The sequence below is a fragment of the Anopheles nili genome, chromosome 3 (assembly GCF_943737925.1).
Source record: "Anopheles nili chromosome 3, idAnoNiliSN_F5_01, whole genome shotgun sequence".
Lineage (NCBI taxonomy): Eukaryota > Metazoa > Arthropoda > Insecta > Diptera > Culicidae > Anopheles > Anopheles nili.
This window is the reverse complement of record NC_071292.1, coordinates 29,237,330-29,259,355: the sequence shown is the minus strand read 5'-3', so window position 1 is coordinate 29,259,355 and position 22,026 is coordinate 29,237,330. Positions and strand designations below refer to the sequence as shown.

Here is a 22,026-nt window from a genome sequence, read left to right as displayed (position 1 = left end):
CAAAAATGACAACAACAAAGGACAAACACATCGTTTTCATCGACTCACGTATGCTTCTTGCACGTTTAGTGTGTAGCACAGAAGATTGAACTGTAGTAAAATAAAATGCAGTATTATTCAAAGTAAAATATTTTTTAGACAAATTACAGCTACTGTATGTAGAGTTTCAATTATACTCTATGGATTAATACTGAAGAAAATTTCTTAAATAAATTGGAAAACATTTTTCGAAAATACATCCTTATAATTTATTTGTTTATGTGCACAATAAAGAAAATCCAATTCAAAGTATTTATCTCCACTAACTGACTTTTCGATGATGATGGGCTATTATGCTACTAGCCTAAGCCTAGCCTACTAATGCTACTTATTCGAAGTTATTGCTAGCTGATGGGCGCAAATGATGACCCCAGTGGCTGTCACAATGCATTTCAATATGGCGTCCAGCGCAACGTAATGAGCAAACCTCCCCGTTGCTCAATTTGCGCAAGTTGGTCGAGGATTCTTTTTCTGAAGACAGACAGCTAAATCCAATCAAAAGGTAGTGCTTGATAGTTGTGCATTTCCAAATTTCATTCAACTAGGTTGCACGGCAGTCATCGTGTTTCCGTTGCGTTTCATACGCACAACTACGAGTGAACAGTGGACGAAGCGAAACGAGACAATCGGCGTTAAAATAATGGCATCCATCAAATGCGCTTGCATGGTTTGGCTTCGGTTGTGAATTGTGTGGTAAACGTAGCAACTGAAACTGTACAGTAACTGAATGAGAGATAGTTCCGGATATCCCGGCCAATCTTATCATATGCTCAGTTGATTTCGATTACGTTGGAAGAACAACACAAATTAGTGGGTGCCGTAGAGTTCACCATCCCCACAACCTCCCCCGCGGTGAGTGTATAAGTGCGCCCGGTGGGACGAGAACGAAAACGATATAGTCGTCGCAGGTCGTCTCGGTGCATGCGTGTGTACGACGTAGAGGGCACTTCACTGGCCGTGTTTTATTGTTCGTACTTGGCAACGAAAATCGTCATCGCAAGAAAAGTGAGGAACAAATTTCGGAAGTCGTCGTAAATTGCATCGCTTTCATTGTGCCTGGAACCCGCACTTGCATGCAACCGGACACAGCATCAAAACAAGTGCAGCCTGCTTTGATAAGTTTTTATTTGTGCAACACATCAACTGGGTCCATGCATTCAATCAGTTTGGACTCGTACGGAGAGCACACCAACATTGGCCACGGTGAGGATAGAACGGTGATAAAACCCGCTAGCAACACACACCTGCTACGTGGTTGTGTCGATACGGACAAATCAGCGAGCGCAACGATACTAATTGACAGTACTGCGACGGGAAAACACACTTCCTCATTAGTTGCGCGAAAGGATACAGATGAAAATGACAATAACAGCTGCGACGCAACGCCTACCGAGATGAGACCATCCGCTTTGGAGCGAATACTTAACAATACGGAGCATTCCTACGAAGTGGCGCGATTGTCTCAGCAAAAAAATTCCCCGTACCGAAACCGTTCTATCCATTCGTTTCCGGACCAGCGATCGGTGGTCCCGTATCCTCACGGTACCTCGGAAAAACCGATGAAGCAGTGCGAAATGAAGTTAGATCAATCGCAGCACCATTCCACAGCCATAGGATGTACGTCGCCCAACAGTGGAATAATTTTCCACAGGACGTACATAAAAAAACCGTCACCCGCTGTAACCCGTAACGTAGAAGATCGTCTAAGGAGCGTTTCGCCTGGGTTACACCCTGTGATTTGTTTGGAGGATATTAGATGGCGCATATCGCTGGCAAATCGTCATGGCAACGACGATACACCACCCGGTACAGGGGTCTGTAAGTATATTCAAATTTAGTATAAATTATATGAAAGAAAGAAAACTAGTTTGTTACCGAAATGGTTTTGGGCTTTTTTTTCAGTAAGCAATGCAGACTTTGAAGCCGGTCGGTCAAATGCGGCTCGATCTTGCATCATTAGGCGATCATTTCATAAAGACAGCTTAGTAATTCCTAATATCGCTAAAATTACGCTCGAGCAAGAATCATCCCAGTCGGACGGAGCAAAAGAAGACAGTCCACAGTTTCGAAGGCGCTTCAGTTATTCAAACGTGAAAAAAGAGCGCCACGCAACGGCCTCGGTTATTCGGGATAACAATCCAGTGAGGCAAACAGCCGGAGCGCATTCCGCGCAAGATTGGATGGAGGTGTGTGATGGAATGGAAGGCCAGCAACAGCTTCAACCGAAAATGGAACCACACGAATGCAATGGAACTTTGTCTGCACGTTGGGGTAACGAGGTGGAGGAAACGGTTGAGGCAAGTTCTATGGCCAACTCGTACGGAGATGACGGTAGTTCGGGCTGGTCGAAACATTTCTCCACCCAGCCGAGCACGTTCCGCCGGGAGCCACCTTCCGATGGGCGGCAGATGGCTAGTGAATTCGATCTGATGCTGCAAAAGATCAATCAAAACATACCACCGATGTCGCACATGGACCGCATTGCTCAGTGGCGCGTGACGGCGGAAGATCTGCTGCATTCGATACCTACTAAGGCGCAGATCGAAACAAGCTTCTCGTGTGCGAAGCGACCGTTTTACGACGCCACGGTGCACCTGTCGAGCGACGAAGATTCAGACACGCTGGCCGACGACGCCGGGGAGGCCGCCGTAGGCGCATGTCCTAATGGCGGACAGATGAGGGGTACCAAAAAACGACGTACGTTCAACGAAGAGGCAAGCGGTCTTCTGGACGAATCTTCGAGCATGGTGATAGCTAGTCCAATGAGGTCAAAGCTTCCGTTTGGAGGTAACGGCGATTGTGACGGTTTGGATTTTCGGAAAAGTCAAGTTAATCCAGAAATCGATAAACCAACTGAATCGTGCATTCGGATTTTGGCGAGGAAAAACTACCACAAACTTCCCACGCGATACCGGCCGGGTGCAGGATTTCAATGCGAAAGGCACGAGGAAACCAACGACGAGAGCGGTTTATCCGGTAAACCGCCACCAAGTGTTACGACCAAACCGTACGCACATCTGCTGAGTCGCGACGAGGAGGAACGGGAAAAGTTTCTGCAGTACCTCCGCATTAGTCCCGTTTTCCGCACGAACAATCCGCAGGCGTCTGTTGGCAGCCGGAGAGGCACGCAAGATGAAAACTGCAGCGGTGTCGTCGCTATCGCGAACCGTGCCGATTCATGTGACCGACGGTCGAACACATGTCAGCCGGATCCCGAAACTCCGGTGAGGAGTTTGTCAAAATCCAAGAAATCACTGTCCAAAGAAAAGCAGAACAAAAAGAAGCCAACGAGCAAAGGCAAGGGACATCCTTCGATCATTGCGAGCAGCGGTTTGCGAGGAATTCGGAGGCTCGTACTCAACAGCTCACTCCGCAGTGGAAGAATAATTCGCTACCGTAATAGTTTCACTAACGTGCGCCAGCTATCAAAACCAAAAGCGAAAGAACTAACAAATCTGAATGGTGCGAACAAAGAACTACCAAACGGCGAGCTGCTTAGTCGATCGTCGAAAAACTGCATCGACGAATCGTCCGGTACGGAAAAGCTGCCGATTCTCGACTGCATCGAAGCCAACGATGCTCCCATGAATCCCGTGGCAGAGCATGGATACTCGGTGCCGGTTGTGCAAAATCTTAATAAAGAGCAGCAGTCCTCCACACCGGTACCTTCGCCCTCGTCGTCCAGTACGGTGACAAAAAAAGCGAAACGCTCGACTCAGCGTCGCCGGTGCTCGGTAGATAGCGCGGTCAGTAGCTCAACCAGCGCCGAAATGCTCGAACAGGCGGGTAAGCGGTCACGAGAATGCCAAACCGTGGAAACGTTTCCACCGATGTCTTCGATCGCTGCACCACTTCCAGCTGTCGTTAACGAAGGCAAGCGTCTACGTAACCCACTCAATCGTGTCGATGGAGAGGTCCTGCACGTGTTTCTGCTCGGTGAGCAGCTTGTCGTGGTTCAGAAGGAGCTAGTCAGCTTTTGGCGGTACTCTCGGTTGAGCGTACTGCTTGGGGTGAAGCAGGAATGGCAACGCATTGGACAGATCCGACGATGGAATCGCGGTAAGTTGACGACGAACCATTTTTCGATTGTTTGGGATACATTTTTTGTTTGATTTTTGGGTTGGTGTGCATCTTTTGGTAGATACCGAAGTCGACATGCAAAACGCCAATCGAATCGTCTTTAATCAGCAAGATCCAATCTACCTGGAGCCGAGGGCACGCAACTTGAGCGATGATAAATCACGCACGTGTCCACTAGCGTCGATCTACTTGAATGCGTACTTCATCGATACAGGCGTTGCGGTAGCGCCGAGAACCAAATTCGGTGAAACCACTGGATCCGCCGTCACCGTGGACGATGGTGGTGTCGTTGACGAAGAAGAAAGTGCCGATGCCAGCGGAGAACAGCTGCGGTTAAAATCGTTTCAGTTAGACACCGTTAAAAGGTAACTTGCGCTTGTATTCCCCAGTGAGAGGGGGAACTTTTCTAAAATAGAACAGCCATGAAATGATTTCTCTCCTTTTTTCCTTCTAGCAAACTGGAAGATATCCGGTTCGTGCCATTACCAAACACGCGGGATTTTATCGTTTGCTGGCACGAGCACGTGTCAGAGTTGGAATCGCGCACGGGCTTGTGCAAATACAGCCTTACTCCGGATCTGCAAACGTTGGCTTGCATTCGTGAATTCGCCTGCGTCAAGCAGAGGCTGGTTGCGCTGAAATGCATAAACGACAAGAAACTGCTCGGCCTAGGTACCACGACCGTGCACATCTGGTGCTATGAGAGTGGGTTTCTGCTGCGAACAGTTGATTTAAAAATCGAGCTTGGATTGATTGTGGCTTGCTTCCTGCACATCGAAGCGGTAAGTGACGCCACGCATTGATGAAACCTTCGGTAAAGTATTTGCGAAACTTTATCTGTTACTCTTCATTTTTATTGCGTAGGACGACAACACTCTGGTCATGCTGCAAATACAGCAACCAGAAAATTCTGCCAGCTTAAACCGAAAGCTGCTGAAATCGATTGCCATTAACCTGGGCAAACCGACCTGGTACATTGCTCACAGCTTTGAGATTGCGCTGGCTTCGATGAGGTAATGTGACTCCTCTTCTCGATTGATCATGCTGCGGCACGACTAACCTTTTTGATTTTGTTTCGATGCAGTATTACGAGTGAGAGCCAACAGTGGGCACTGGACGACCACCACTCCAACCACCGGCACTGCCTAACGTTCGACAGTGGCGAGTTACTTCTGGTCAGTCTGAATGACCCAACCGTCTGTTGGACGAACCATCAGCGGCTGGAGAAGGATTTGTTGCGCGCGGAGAGTGGATCTCTACACATTTACAGTCGCCTGCGGAGCAATGACGGTGTTAACGATTTTTACCGGCCGCGCGAACGCATACTGAACGGATGCCACTGGAACAACGGGCGCGATCTTGTGTTTCTCAGCGATCAATCTCTCATGGTCAAATCAATCGACGAGTACATGCTGGACGATACGAAAAGATAAATCGATAAAGATGGGCGGGAGCTGTCTTGGCTGTGGGCGCAAAAGTTGAGCAGGTTAAATGCTTCACAGTAGGCTAAACTTTTTGCTAACCTTTTGGAGTTTTCTGAGGATTAGCTCTGCTAAATTCCATTAGAACACGAATGAACAATTGATTCATGTTTGTGTTTTTATACCCACATCGTTGGACAGACGGTTGTTCGAATAAGCAGAAAGTATTTGTTTAATCAGCTGTAAGATGTTTTACTTGATTTGTGTTAAAATCGATCAAAAAAGTGAAACTATAGGTAACCAATTCAATTTGCTACTCTGTAGATCAAGAACACTATAGGAAAAAGTCTTTATTTTTTTTTCTTTATTTTGGAATAACTTTTGGACTAACGGGACACAAGATGCTTGATTTTGGTCTTTTTTAAAAAGGTCAAGATGATAAGAAAATGTTTTGTGGATGATAACGAAAGCTAGTATTTGTTTTAATATTTAAACTATCTGCTCCGCCAAACAGCTGTTGCTGTAGCAATCCAAATGGAATACAATTAGGTAGCATACTGGGCTGTAAATACATGTACCATAATATTATCGCGATTGTGACGAAAAGATGCTTTAGGAAATCTTTGCCAGAACTGACGTGCTCTACGCAAAAAAAAAGAAAATACAATATGATTACAGGCTATGCAAGTCTAAAGATCTCGCTTACTAGTTAAAACACATTGCGTTCAAGTGTTTGTGCATGAGCATAACGAAATAAATAACTATATTTTACTTAACTAACCGTAGTAATGCAATGTTCCCAAATTTTCCTATAAACGTTCGAATGACTTTCCTAAACAGAAAGATACAATTTTGGCATCCATTCTTCGTTCAAAATAGTAAATTGGTTTATGAACTAGAACCCATTATAGAATTTTCAATTGCTGTTTATTTCGCTGCATTCAAAGAGATTTCAATACGAAATACGTTTCACAATATTATTATGAACGTATTTTTCTTGCTGCATAATAAAAAACATTTCTCGCCATACCAAAATGTGTCTGTACATTTCTGCTTTCTTTGCTTGCGTCTCTACTATATGTTTGATGTGCAATATTTTTTATCTTATTAGTACAAGGTGGAATCGTTATTTATCTAATGAATTACTCGTTTGGACATAAACGATGCCTTTACGCAGCGCCTCGAAGACGACGAGTTTCCAATAAACAAAACAGGGCAAGACACGGTGACACCAGCACTCGGAAGAACTTTCGCTACAGTGATGGTGCCAGCTTTCGCCGACGATTTGACAGCAACATCAACCCAAGAGTGCGAGACGGGCAAATGTTCTTTTCATAACAAAAACACAGTGCAAGTTTACCGAAGAACAAAACAAAGCGTACTAACGTGGTTGTGTTCTTGTGATTCTTTCGAAGTTTTGAGATTCATACTAGATTTCGCGGTGGAAAACGCGTGCTACGAATTACATTAGACGGAAATGTGGCACCCGTGAGGTAGCCTGCCTGTAGGGCATACCAAAGGAGCGGTTCCGTGATTCCTTACGCTCGTGCTGTACTCTATCCAAGCGTCCTCGGAAATAACAATGACAAACAGCTTCAGCAATCCAGAGCTGAAATGAAACGTATATTGTGCGTATAGCATCAATGCCCGAAAATATCGGTGGACAACATACGTAGTGCCGCGTGCGTGACCAGTACGCTCGCCAACGCACACAGGCGTCCACGGGATCGGTGCGAGGTAGCGGAACACATCGCTACAACGCTACGTTCGAGTGAGTTTTGCGGAGAAATCGTTCAAACGTCCCAATAGTACTACTTGTAACGTTTGTGTTGGACGAAGCGCACCCAAGTGGCTAGTGGAACATTCGGCCCTGCGGTCCGTTTTCCATTCCCAGCACTCCCGGTAGTGGTACACGGGCAGAAAAGAAAACGTCGTAGATTTTGAACTCTATGGGACCCGGATAGGCAGCGAATGCAGCATGACGGTGGTGTATCCGCGCAAGATGTTGGCCCGATTCCATCCGTATCACGGACAGAACATAATCCTGTTCAACGAGAACACGGTCGCCTACCGCAAGGCGAGTTTCGGTAATGCGCTCACCTTTAGCGAAAAGCCACTGCAACCGGGGGAAATATTTCTGCTGGAGATTGAGAAGAACGAGAGGGGCTGGAGCGGACATATGCGGCTAGGTAGGACTCGAGAGTGCGGCAGCACTGTAGAAATGCGAATTACCTACATTGCTTCATTTGCTTTCTGTTGTTTGGTCCGCAGGTCTCACGCAGCTAGACATTAAACCTGCTTCCGCGCTGCAGTATGCCTTACCGGACCTAACGAACCTCGGCTCGAGCTGGGTCTTTCCAATTACACGCACCGTGGGCAATTCGATGCTGAAAAGCAACATCCTCGGAAACGGCATCAACGTAAAGACGTCCCGGGGTGTCTTCCCGCGTAGTCTACTAAAACCGATCTCACAGGATGGTGGCGCCAGCGCGGACATTCTGCCCACAGACACAAACTCACGCATCGGCGTGATCTTTGTACCAAGCGAGCACGAGGCGGATAAGGCGGAGCTGCATTTTATCATCAATGGCGAGGATCAGGGACCGTGCACGCACGACATCCCGTACACAAAGGGCGCTCTGCACGTGGTGATCGACGTCTACGGTACGACAAAGCAGGTGAAGATCATTCAGCTGTACGGCATCTCGACGTTGCAGGGCGCGTGTCGCGATGCGATACTAGCCCGGGTGAAAAGGTCCGCCATTCCTGACCTCCCGTTGCCAGAGAGCCTGAAAAGCTATTTGATGCAGCTGTAGATTTGCGAAGTGTGAGACTACGGACACGATGCAACTGGGCTGGGTAGAGATGGCCTCTAGCGAAGGGAGAACATTACTGTAGAGAATGTACTCCCATCGCACTACGTTTAAACTGGGCAGGTTTTAAACCGCGAACCTATAACGGCGACTCTCGAAAGCCTGTTAATTATATTAACAGGGGCAGTTATTATTGTCTCTCTTAAACCTGACCTTCCTTTTAAACATACACAATTTACAAACAAACAAAAAACAAATATGTATGTGGCGGTTTCGAGAAAAATCTCGAACGTTTGTATCTAATTTCCAGTGAGAGGAAACTTTCAGACGCAATGCCTGATGAACGAACGGTTCGGGGCGCAAATGCAAGAACTCACGGTGGTAAATTTATCGCGTTTCCGTGAAATTATGTAAAAAATATCTTCTAATCGTGCATACAACAAACAAAGGAAATACAAACTATATACACGAGTAAGATGAAATAATTTGTGAATACTGATTTAACCAGCTAGTACATTATTCCTAGGCAGAATGTACCGGCAAGTGTGAATAGCTAATCAAAACTGAAAAAAAAAACGATAATGGTGACGATGGTGAATATGGTGAAAGCAGCATAGTGTGTATGATTGTCGAAATTTGTGATTTTATGTATTGGGATTTTTTTAGAGAGCATAAAAATACACCTAAAAACCAGTAATAAATGTAGAACCTAACAATGTATTACGTGCCGGTGTAATTCGCATTTTATTACACGACGACGATCGCGTTCGGTGTGCTAGAGGGAAATGAAATGTTCAAACGAGATTTTGAATTTTGTTCTTTATTAATTTCACAACACATTTATGCATAGATAGGCACGCAAAAGATCGAAGAAAATGGATAGGATGAAACACTTGTTAAACGTATTTTTCGTTTTATACGCACTGCAACTATTATAATGCATGCAGGAAGAGAACCATATTAGCTACTTAAAAATCGTTTAACCATTTTTGGTACTACAAAAAAAAAAGATTCTTTTGCAATGCAAGGGTTCAATGAGGATTGCGAAACCATCCATGCGCCAAACTGGAACAGCAAATTATCTACTGTAGCAAATTAAACTCTGCTGAAACAAAACCTTCCGAAACGAAAGCCACATCTGGGTTCATTACAAAACGTTTCCCCTAGAATCCTACTGTTGATACGCTGTAGCATTGGTTAGTCTGACGATAGTAGTTAGATGTATATTAGTATGATTTTAAATTTCCTCTTCTATATTACATTTCTTCCGTTTTGTCGGCTTTTCCTTGTGCATGTGTTGTTTAGCCTTGTGCTTTGCCAGCAACGAAGCCAATGGAAATCGTTTTGGACACTGATCGCACGCAAATGCCTTCAGGTGCATGCGGTGGTGGAAAAACATTCTGCTGTACACCATTGTGTTGTACTCGCACCCGGGTTGATAGCAGTCGTACCGTTTCTTCTTCTTCGAAATGACCGTCACCCGGGCGATGGACGTTTTTTTGGTCATGGAAGGGGAGGTGGCCGAGGCGGAAGGAGAGGAAGAAGAGGAGGTGGGAGAAGAGGAAGAGGGAAGGCTCGATTTTGACTCTTCTTCCGGTGTGTGCATCTGCATGTGAGCTATGAAGATATTTTTGTTGTTGAATCGCCTATTACAGTGCTTGCATACGTGCGGCATGTCGTCCGGACTGTGGCATTTGTGACGCGCCAGGAATTGGGCCGTTTTGAATGTTTTCTTGCAATGCTTGCACGAAGACGGACTTAAATCAACCTGGCTGTTGTGTGTCGATCGACTTTCCAGCTGCTGCGGATGATCATTGCACTCAACTTTAACTTTTACCATTGTGGTACTCTCATTCGCATTCGTGTGACTTTGTTCATGCACCTCAAGTACTCGCTGATTTATGAACCGCTTCGGACAGTTGGAACACTGATGCGGATAATTGTGACTCTGCAGGTGACGGTTCATTGTAAAGGGCGTTGTAAAAACCATGGGATATTCCTCCGTGTGGCAATCGTTACACGTGTATGGGATTGAATTTGTGTGCTCCACGAGGTGTTTTTTCAGTGACACTTTTTTAAGGAACGGAATCATGCAAACATAGCACATGTGCGGTATTAACACGGGCATTTCCACGTTTCCCTTGGTTATTTTTTCAGTTACTTCAACACAATCATCCTTTTTCTTGACGGTGGACGATGAGCTGTTTGCAGATTTGAGCGGTAAAGTAATTCTGGCCACATCTACGTAGCATGGTTTTATTAGTTTACTGATTGCCAAATCATCAGTTTTCATGTTTCCATGAAGAACGGTGATTTCTGAAGCAAACCTTACTTTTTTCTTTTGTACCAGAGGGGGCGACATTTGTGCCTCAGAGCTTTCAGAATCTGTCGACAGTTTTCGTTTCCGGACAATTTTTGACACCTTTTCACACTCCAAAGCAGCTTCATTAGAAGTACTCGCACAATCCGGATTAAGCGACTGGATTTGAGATTCATCGGTACCAACTGCACGTTGCCTCTGGCTTTCTATGTGATCTACCATAGATGTCACATCATTCTTTTCCTCTTTGACTTCTGCGTTCGCTCTATCTGGTCGATCTTCGTGGTTTGAACATTTAACTTTTTTAGGTCCAGGCCGGGATAGACCACTGCGCTGTTGTGTTGTTGAGTTGTCTTTCCCCTTTCGTCTGCCAACAGATCCACTGTTTTTTGCGACTTGTTTTGCAATCTCTCCGTTAACTGTTACACAAACCTTCTCTTGCATGTGGGCTACCTGACGATACTTGTCATACTCCAGCCCTAGAGGCTCTCTCTTTGCTGGTTTATGAAGCTCTTTACAGTTTTGCTCATCAGATTGTTCGTCAAGGGTTGTATTCAGATAGAGCGGATCAATCTCGATCACTAGAGGTTCTGATTTGACACCGCGGCAAACACTACCATGCAATTGTTCTTCAGTTCCTCCCTGATGCATCAGCCACGACTCTTCACGGTCTTGCACAGCAATTTCTCCAGTGTCTTTCGAACATAATTTATGCTGGGGTTGGTCGTGAGCATCCTCAGGTTGTGCCTGGTGAGAATTTTCAGGATCTTGAACTGTAGTTTCTTCATTTTGAATCTGATTAAGCTCTTCATGATCTTGCATTGCAATTTCTCCAGTATCTTTCTCACATAACGGATCTTGCAGTACCTCATCAGCATCATCATTTTGCACATGATAAGAATTTTCATTATCTGGAACTGTAGTTTCTTCATTTTGAATCTGATTAAGCTCTTCATGATCTTGCACTGCAATTTCTCCAGTGTCTTTCTCACATAACGGATCTTGCAGTAGGTCATCAGCATCATCATTTTGCACATGATAAGAATTTTCATATTCTTGAGTTGTAATATCATCATTCTGTGTTTGATTATGCTCTTCATGATCTTGCACTGCAATTTCTCCAGTGTCTTTCTCGCATAACGGGTCTTGCAGTAGCTCATCAGCATCATCATTTTGTACATGATAAGGGTTTTCATCTTCTTGAACTGTGATTTCTTCATTTTGAATCTGATTAAGCTCTTCATGATCTTGTACTGCAATTTCGCTAGTTTTTTTCTCACATAATGGATCTTGCAGAAGGTCATCAGCATCATCATTTTGCACATGATAAGAATTTTCATGTTCTTGAGTTATAACTTCATCGTTCTGTGATTCAATACGCTCTTTATGATTTTGCACTGCAATTTTACCAGTGTTTTTCTGACAAAGTGGCCCTTGTAGTCCGTCGTTAACCACATCATGTTGTGACTGATGAGAACTTTTATGATCTTTGGCTGTTGTTTCCTCATTCTGAATCGGATTACTCTCTATAGGATCTTGTAAAGGATTTAATTTAGCTTCTTTTTGAAGAAGCCCATGTTGCAGTAAGTCATTATCATCATTTTGAGTCTGCTTGGAATCTTCATTATCTGCAATTTCTCCAGTGTTTGTCTGACACAACGTACCTTGCAAAAGCCTGTTAGCATCATCGATTGGTGTATGCTGAGAATGTCCATGAACTCGAGATTTACTTTCTTCATTCTGAGCAAATTTAATTTCATTCCGCACTGTATTTTTCCCTATTTCTCTTAGACACAACGCACTTAGCAGTCCATCTTTAGCATCATCACGTTGTGCCTGGTCTTCAACATCTTGACCTGTAGTTTCTGCATTCTGATTTTGATTAGGTTCTTCACTATCTGGCACTGTAATTTCTCCAGTGTCTCCGTCCGCATCTTGCAGTGGGTCATTAGAATCATCATTCAGTGCCTGGTATGTTGTTTCATTCTGGCGAGGGTTTCCATGGTGTTCGACTATTACTTTATTAACGATTTTCGGCCAAAGCTTGTCAAGTGTATCGCTGGTATCACCATTTTGTTCAAGCTGTGAGCTTTCACGATCTTGTAGTGTAACTTCTAAGGGGTCTTTTGGACAAAGTGCTTCATGTAGTTGATCTTCATCTGAAATTTTGCCATTTTGTGACTTACGAGACTCTTCATGTCCTTCTCCAACGTCTGGATCTGTAGCTTCTTCATTCTGAGACTGATTAGGCTCTTCATGATATAATACTATAACATTTTCAGTGCTTATCCGACACATCGCATCAAGGTGTTGCTCACTCGTATATCTAATCTGTTCCTCCTGGGAGTCTTCATTATCTGGATCTTTAGTATTTCCATTCTGACAGTGCGGATGATCATCACCATATAATACTATAATTTCTTCAGTGTCAGTTGGACTAAGCGTATATACCTTTTGACCATTATTTAATTTATGATTTGGTGTAGAAATTTTATCGTTGTTTGTCTGAAGTTCTTCGAGATCGGGCTCTGCACTGGATTCGTGAACATGCGAATGTTGCTCATTTTCCATTTCTTCATTTTCACATGTATTTTCATTATCTGATACTTCATCATATTCTCGATGCTGTTCATGTTCTTTACCGATTTCGTATTGGCCATTATTCTCCGAAGGCTGTTTATCTTCATCCATGCATTCAGAATCCGAAATCTCGATCAAGTGTTGTTCATCTTGTTCTGGATTTGGATCTGCACTGGATTCGTAAACAGGCGAAAGTTCCTCATTTTCCATTTCTTCATTTTCGCATGTATTTTCATTCTCTAATACTCCATCATATTCTCCATGCTGTTCATTTTCCATTTCGTAATGGCCATTGTTTTCCGAAGGCTGCTTATCTTCATCCATACATTCAGATTCCGAAATCTCGTTCAAGCGTTGTTCATCTTGTTGTTGATTTGGATCCGCGCTGGATTCGTAAACAGGCGAAAGTTCCTCATTTTCGCATGTATTTTCATTCTCTAATACTCCATCATATTCTTGATGCTGTTCATGTTCACTTCCCATTTCGTATTGGCCATTGTTTCCCGAAGTCTGCTTATCTTCACCCATACATTCAGATTCCGAAATTTCGGTCAAGCGTTGTTCATCTTGTTGTGGATTTGGATCCGCGCTGGATTCGTAAACAGACGAAAGTTCCTCGTTTTCCATTTCTTCATTTTCACATGTATTTTCATCCCCTGCTACTCCATCATATTCTCGATGCCGTTCATTTTCATTTTCCATATCGTATTGGTCATTGTTCTCCGGATGCTGCTTATCTTCATTCATACATTCAGATTCCGAAATCTCGGTCAAGTGTTGTTCATCTTGTTCTGGATTTGGATCTGCACTGGATTCGTAAACAGGCGAAGGTTCCTCATTTTGCATTTTTTCATTTTTACAAGTATTTTCATTCCCTGCTACTCCATCATATTTTCGATGCTGTTCATGTTCTTTACCAATTTCATGTTGGCCATTGTTTCCCGGATGCTGCTTATCCTCATCCATACATTCAGATTCCGACATCTCGATCAAGCGTTGTTCATCTTGTTGAGGAATTTCTCCTTCATTCATTTGTACCTCGGATTCTATACTTTGTCCATTTTTTATCGCTAGTGACGTGTTTGAAATGTTACCCAGTACGTCTACAATCGGTCCAGTATAGTCTTGAACTGATTGTAATTCCACAAATTCAACGATCGATAAATCTCCGTCATTCCACGATCCATAGTTGTCAGCTCCTGATGTAATAAAATTTTCTAGGGTATCAATTGCACTCGGATACGCAATTTGCTTGTTGGTATCGTCTTCTTTTGCTGCGTCAGTGAGATGCGGATCGACGTTTTCAGACACGGGATCTAGCTCTGCCACTGCAGTTGTTTCAATTTCTTCACTTGAAATGTTACCGATGGAAGAGGAAGACTCCGTTTCTAGAGAGCTGTTCAACGCCGATTTCACACCGGGTGCAATTTTCTGTAACACGTCTACATAATTGTCATCCAGTGCGTCTGCCTCACTGCTTGAAACGAGTGTGTTAACCTCGATGGACGAAACTTCCTCAAGTGTTTCCGACAAACGGTTCTCTGCCAATAAACAATTTTGACGGAAATTAAGAGTAAACATCAACTTTTGCACGCATTTATGGCACACAATGGTTGGATGCATCGATGTCACATCGGCCGCGATTGATATTCCTAGCACACTTTCAATAACGTCCTGCACTGTCAGCGAGTCCACAATACGGTCCAAAAACTCGCATGGAATACTAGCACGTTGCAAGCACAATCGACAGTAAATGGAGCGCAGATCGATGACAAGATTTTCCATCCTTTCACTTAAGTCGGCAAGATTATTTTTGATTGACCGCAACATAATGGAGGTTTTAACATTCTATTATTTTCTCGTTTGATGGCATCACAGAAGGAAGCTGAAACACAGCAAGAAAAGATTAATACTTTTAAATACAATAGAATCTTTTCTTTAGACCTCCATTTGGTTAAACTATCATAACATTGTGTTCAAACAATACGAACCTGTTATATATCAGTCTGAAGCAAAGATTATTTCGCTTTAAGGAAACGGCGTGCCATGATTTTGTTTACATTGTCTTACGCTTTTCTATCTGTTCAAAGTAGAGTGCTGCCAAAGCTTTTATCTGTTTTGACACTTTATATACAGAATACCAGTGCTAAAGGTGACGTAGCGACCAGTGCCGTAAACGAATAATATTCAACATAAAACCACTGATTGGCGTCAGTACAGTATGGAAAATAACATTTCCATTTACCGCACTAAATCAACATAAATCATTCTTTCTATTATTCTAGTTTAAAGAAAAAACCCATAAAATACACTCTGTCATAAGTTTTTCAACAAACCTCTCGATCCAATACTTTCAAATAAATATACGATTAAATCAAAACATTGGGTAATACAAACCGATACAACTGTACTTTAATATCAATTATTTTAGGAAATTTGCCCATATGCACAAATTATAAATCGTTTGTGCTTTCTTTTACAATATGCAATCTGCATTATCGTGTTGCCAAAATGTCGTTTGAATCATTTGTAGCAGTTAAAGAAAAATTTACCAGGTGAAACAGCATATTGAAAGATGAAATAAAACTTTTTCGAAAATATTTTTCCCCACAAACTGGTTGTAAAATTTGGGTGCGCACTATGCTCAAGAAAATACGTTTTTTTCATTTTCCAGTGGTTTTGCGTTTCTTGGGTACCGTAATGGAGATCTGACACTATTGAATATGACATTTACCGCCACCAAGTGAGTATATATGCGCTATTGCTTGGTTCGGCATGTAAATGATTGTTTTCTTTTAAAAGTTATTAGCATAGAGTTCTATTAGCTCTCATACAATCGTTGTTTCTCGAAGTGGACGGTTGTATCCGGCGTATTTCACTGTAAGGCTTATGACACTAGATAGTCGAGCCTATAAAGAAGTGGTCAAGTGACTCTTTGGAGAATTCAAATATAGAAGGCTACATCCCATTTCGCAAAGAAAAAGAAGTATTAGCTGTATACAAAAGACCACAAAAACAGGTGCCAGTAGCTGCCATCAATTGTAAATAGCATTTATAAAAAAGATGCTCGGTTTTTGCCGTTTTTGTGTACGCTGGAAAGAACCGGCCGAGGAAGTAGACAAATTTTGCATTAAAAATCTTCTGGCGAAAGATGCGATTAAACGAATGTTTAATTTGGAGGTAATGTGAATTGTTATGAGAAAACAAAAGAGTTTTTTTGTATGTTCTACTCATTCATATATGATATACTATCTTTCGGTAGATTGACTGCTCGGTGGAAATATTTCCGGCTCAAGCGTGCCATGAATGTATTCTTGCTCTTGAGAAAAGCTACAGCTTTTATGAACAGCTATCGAATGCGAAGCTTGTCCTGCGTGAAGAGCTGAAAACTGGCAAATTGCAGGAACGCCTCGAAGAAATTAGAAACCAAGCGAACCCATTGTACGTCGTAGAATCTGAAAACGATAACAGGGTGGAGCAGATGAACAATTCCGGAACTATCATGACATGCGGTTTCGAGGAGGAACGCTGGATTGATAACATGGTAGAGAAAGTGATTGAAATCAAAATCGAGGCGACTGAAGAGCTGGAAATCGTAAGCACACCATTAGTACGTGATACGATTACACAAGATCAAAATGATCAGATCACACTATCGCATGGCAGTTTAGAAACGTTTGATGAAGGTGAATCATCTTTGTCTGCCAACACTAACTCTTACGATTACGGTCAGTCAAAAGATCACCAGCTACAATTTCCGAAACAGAAAGCTGACGATTTCCGATCACCCAGCAAAGAGACTCTGGAGCTAAAGGGCGGCGATTTTAAAAATACTCAATACAAATGCTTTATATGCAATAGAGTTTATAAAACCAAGGCAATATTATTGTCCCACTTAATCTCACATGATGCAATGCTTCCATACAATTGCCATGAATGTTCCACGTATGACAAAATAATTCAGATTCGCACGGTTTTGAAACTGAACAAACATCTGGAGTCGCACTCGTACTTGTTCATATGCCACGAGTGCCCATTGCGCTATCGAACCCAAGCTTCTCTGTACGAGCATATGCACCACGTGCACTCGATCATGGGCTCGTACACATGCGAGCTGTGCGGGACACGTTTTGAAGAACTGCGCAAGTATAACAAACATATGAATGCTCATCGGAACAAGCAAACGAAGCGGTACAGATGTGGCACCTGTTCGAAGACATTCCAAACTGGTTCGCTACTGAAGCGCCACGAGCTAACACACTCGAAGGATACTCGCTTCGATTGTTCTGAATGTGGACATAAATTCAATCATGAATCGAACTTTATCACGCACAAGATGCGTCACTTGCAACATAAGGATAAATTAAGCTGTTCCGTGGGGTGTGATTTGCAGTTTACAAACTATGTTGACTGGCAACGGCACATGGAATGCCACTTTCCAGACGATGCACGTTTCAAGAAGAAAGAAGACATACTGCCACAAGTGTATCACGATCCGAGTAAATATCCCCAGCAGTGTCTCGAACCGGGATGTAATTACACGGCAAAATCGTACCATTTGATGTGGGCGCATTATCGTTGTCATTACAAATCATTTAGCTGTCAGCAATGCGATAAAAATTTCTCCAATCCGTCCAGCCTACGCATACATGTGTCGGTAAAGCACATGAAGATACGGCAATTTAGCTGCGAAGTATGTGGTAAACTGTTTGCCTATCGCCACAAACTGCAGGAGCACCTGAACGTTCACAAAAGATTGAAGAATTTGAAGTGCCTTTACTGTTCGAAAATGTTTTTGCATTCGTCTAATCTGGCGGTCCATCATCGCGTGCACACTGGGGAAAAACCGTACCAGTGCTCCCGGTGCGGTAAACAGTTCATTTCGTCCTCATCGCTATCAAAGCACGAGCAAAACTACCGAAAACTTAATGGATCATATCAGAGCACATGTATGAAGTATCAGATGAGACAACAAACCAGCTCAAGCGAACAGGAACTTTGAAGCATGCCTCAATATCATAATATGCGATTCGAATAAGCAGGTATTATAATTTTAAAATGATTTGAAATCTTTGTGTAGCTTCTTCTTGATTTGATTAATGAAGCACCAATGACGGCTTTTATGTATGGATATAAAATAAGACTGTAAAGACAAACCCATATTTTGTCGCTACAATAATAATATTAATGAGACTGTTCTTATTCTCACGGAATAATTGGTAAAAGGAAATAAAAATAAGAAGCTTTATTTAAAAATTGCACCATTTATTTTTGTCTTCTCAGGCTAGGTTAAAAAGGGATTTCGATGTACAGATTCAAAATCCTGAGGTATGGGTTTTAATGACGACCGTGGCATGGCAATGATGTTCGATAAAAATACAGCGAATTTGTTGTTCGAGCTTGTCGCGGTTCGCAACTCTCTCATTGGATATGAATTATCCTTTCATTGTTCTTATATTAAACCGACAAAAGCAAGGATATGAAAGTTAACAATTTATAAAATTATTGACTCCCATCGAAGGTGTACCCTGTTCGTATGTTTCGCCGAGCCCCTCCAGCAGACTCCCGGCCGTTTTTTCCAAATGTTGCTTCCGAATGTGTACTTTAAGATAGTCCTTTCGCGGGTATCGCCTTAAGCAGTACTCGCACTGGAACGGTTTTCCCTCGTCGCCGGGATTATGCGTGCGCATGTGACGTTTTAGATCGGATGATTGAACGTACCGCTTACGGCAGACCGTACATTCGAACGCTTTCTCACGCGTATGTACGCGCATATGAATTTTGAGACACTGCAATCTTTTAAAAGTTGCCGAGCAAGCGGTACATGCGTACTTCCGAACTTGAGAGTGACTAATGAGATGCGTCTTGAGCAGATCTTTCGTGCGGAAGCCCTTGCCACACTCGACGCACACCTGGTCCTTCGCATTGCTTGCGTGTAGCTTGAGATGATTTTTCAGATACAGCTTGTTCTTAAATCGCCTGCCGCATACACTGCACTCAAACGGCATTTCGTTCGAGTGTGTTGTCTCATGGTTGGACAGATCGTGCGCGCGCCCAAACGTGCGCCCACAGATTGTGCATGGGTAACACTTCTCACGGTAGACTTTTTGCTGGTGCTGAAGCATAAAGAACAGCGACGCGAATCGTTTGCGGCAGATGCTGCACTCGAACTGCTTCCCGTCGTCCGTGCCAGAACCGGTCGACCCTTCGGTTGGTTTATGAACTCGTTCGGAATGTTGGCGTAAGGCGGCCGCATCATCGAATTCTTCTCGGCAACCGCCGCAGCAACGACGCCGTTGTTCGTCGGCTTGTTGCCGGTGTGCCCGCTCGAGATGCAGCTTGAGAAAGAGCTGCTTCATGAAGACGGCACCACACTGCTGGCACTGGAATTGTTTGATTAGACGCTTATGCGTAGCAAGCGATTTTCGCGTGGGATACCGTCGGTAGCAGGTGTCACATTCGAACGGTTTTTCCAAATCGATAGTTCGTTCAGGTCGATGAATTTCCTGCGAGTGAACAACCAGATCCAGCTCATGCTCGAAATCCACCCGGCAGCCGCAGCATTTGTACGTTTCCTTGTTCTTATGGCATTTACTGTGGGTGTCCAGGTTGGCCTGCGTCATGAACCGCTTGCCACACTGTGAACAGGCGTACTTTCTATTCACCGTTCGCTGATGCTCCTTGAGCAGGTGCTGGCTGCTGAAACGCTTGTAACATAAAGAACAGCGTACATATTTGTCGTCGTCCAACACGCACTGGGAGGCTGACGATTCGCTCGGGAGATGGACGCTCTGGCAGTGTTCTAGCAGGCTTTCTTCGCTGTCGAAAAGCTTACGACAGCCACAACATTTTCTCTGCTGTTCCAATACGATGGTCGTCTCCTCTTCGTTCGTTTCGCTCGACTCGTGAGCCAACATATCACTCACACCCATCGGATGAGTCAATGTTTTTTCCTGTTGTATCAATTCTAGAGCTTCGTTTGTAAATGCCTCATTCATGGGCTTCACGTTCATTTCTTCGTGTGACGAAGCGTGTTCCTGAGAGAATTCCTGCGGCAGTAACTGTTGGATGACATTTCCGTTAAAAGATCCCACATTAACCTTACCGTCGATCGACGAAGTAAAATTGCAATCTACGTTCGTAGATCCTAGCAACATGCCCTCGCCATCCAAAATCATCCCGTTGTACGCATCGGCAAGCAGAAACTCGTAGCCTGATGGGTCCATATCTTCCGCCTGCAATTCATCGTTGCACCTTACTGCTACCGAAGTGGGATCGGTGTTCTTTTCCGCGTGGTGCAGATTGAGCTCATGTTTAAAGATTGATCGTAAGGTTAGGTCCGACTCGCGGCACTTTTGAATAATGTGATACGCAATGATCATATACTCGGCGCAGTTACGACACGCGTTTCGTGGTAACGCATCGTTCTTGCGTATCTCAACGCGTGCACACTCTTTGATTACTTTATAAAGTATCACGTCCTCAAACTCGTCGTATATGCACACGAAATCATCCTCGCAGCTTTCCATGCAGATCCGACACACTTTGTAGCAGTCCGGCTCGATGAGAATATCCATCGTGTTCAATAGCAAACGGATGAGAGACAACGTAACCTTTAGCACGATGCTGTGGGCATCCGTGCTAGGCTAAATGCTTCACTACGAGCAGCTGGTTCGCATTGGCTGACTCACTCCAAGCAACTCAAAATCCGATAGGCAACCCCGGAAAACGATTCCTGTTCCACTCTTACGGTTATCATAGCTTTGTGACTATGAATTCTTTACCCAGCCTAGAAACGAGGATAAGATAAGGAGACGTTTGGCGAGTGCGCTGAACAGACCGTCTTACTGGGAAATTTGTTTACAATCGTGGCTCTGACAGCAGCGGGTTGAAGGACTATTTGTTTACTGTCAAAGAAAATTTAAAATAATTACGGCTGCTTAACTTCCAGTTCTTTTGTATCACATGAACCTAAACAATGGGTTTGGTTGCTATTTGTCGTAACAAATAATGCGTTCAACATGGTAAAACTTTTGAATCAACTTACGTAATAAATCGCATTAAACCAGATAAATAATTGTTCTTCAAGGATTTACTGGATGGTAACCGTAAGATATTGAGTAATTAGGCATATGGATACATGATTTATCGATGTTTTTGAATACAATTGAGTAAAATATAAGTCTGCATGATGGAGAAAAATCTATCGCCAATTGCCAGATGGAGAATAACAACGTTGACAATTTCGATGGACCCGAAAGTACAGAATTTTATGAAAGATGCTGTCAAATCTTCTAGGTCAAGTTAAATCAACATACAGGGTTAGATATTTTTCTATTAAAAATTATTACTGATGAAGCATATGAACGTTTGTAAAATATTCACCAAGCCATTCAAATACAATAAGTTGAATTTAAAATTTGATCAACTGGCCGTTTTTCGAAAATAATCTTCTCTAAACGAATCACAAGGCAATGTGTTACGTCAAATTTGATAGGATTTTTGATCGTTCTCAGTATTCAAGCCCTGTAATTAATCTCAGATTACCAAGCTGCTGATGAACGGGGAGTAAATTATCTCGTCCGTGTCGTCGGGTGTTTGCTTCTTTCGCAGCGTTTTACTCGCGTGCCGCTTGTGTACTTCCGCCGAATATATTACCACTGCTAATATGCTGAACGAAAGAAGTAGACAGCATAGATTTGGCTCTGTTGCTAGCTAGGCCGCCTCGCGGATGTAGAAATTTTCAAGCCCTTGCGATAAGGTGCACCGCGTA

At 43.4% G+C, this 22,026-nt stretch overlaps 3 protein-coding genes across 3 annotated transcripts; 2 read left to right on the top strand and 1 right to left on the bottom strand.

Moving 5' to 3' along the window:
- Window positions 1-1,190: 1,190 nt before the first annotated feature.
- Window positions 1,191-5,572, top strand: LOC128724020 (uncharacterized). Its single transcript, XM_053817786.1, has 7 exons — window positions 1,191-1,857; window positions 1,942-3,573; window positions 3,640-4,098; window positions 4,181-4,484; window positions 4,574-4,901; window positions 4,984-5,132; window positions 5,204-5,572. The coding sequence occupies exons 1-7, from the start codon at window positions 1,191-1,193 to the stop codon at window positions 5,550-5,552; spliced, it is 3,888 nt and encodes a 1,295-aa protein (XP_053673761.1). The 3' UTR covers window positions 5,553-5,572.
- Window positions 5,573-7,515: 1,943 nt separating this feature from the next.
- Window positions 7,516-8,600, top strand: LOC128725516 (neuralized-like protein 2). Its single transcript, XM_053819267.1, has 2 exons — window positions 7,516-7,729; window positions 7,812-8,600. The coding sequence occupies exons 1-2, from the start codon at window positions 7,519-7,521 to the stop codon at window positions 8,354-8,356; spliced, it is 756 nt and encodes a 251-aa protein (XP_053675242.1). The 5' UTR covers window positions 7,516-7,518; the 3' UTR covers window positions 8,357-8,600.
- Window positions 8,601-9,211: 611 nt separating this feature from the next.
- On the bottom strand, window positions 9,212-20,830 carry LOC128724019 (uncharacterized). The gene is made up of 3 exons (XM_053817785.1): window positions 18,781-20,830; window positions 12,860-14,794; window positions 9,212-10,594 (listed from the first exon to the last, which is right to left on the bottom strand). The coding sequence occupies exons 1-3, from the start codon at window positions 20,828-20,830 to the stop codon at window positions 9,591-9,593; spliced, it is 4,989 nt and encodes a 1,662-aa protein (XP_053673760.1). The 3' UTR covers window positions 9,212-9,590.
- Window positions 20,831-22,026: the final 1,196 nt, after the last annotated feature.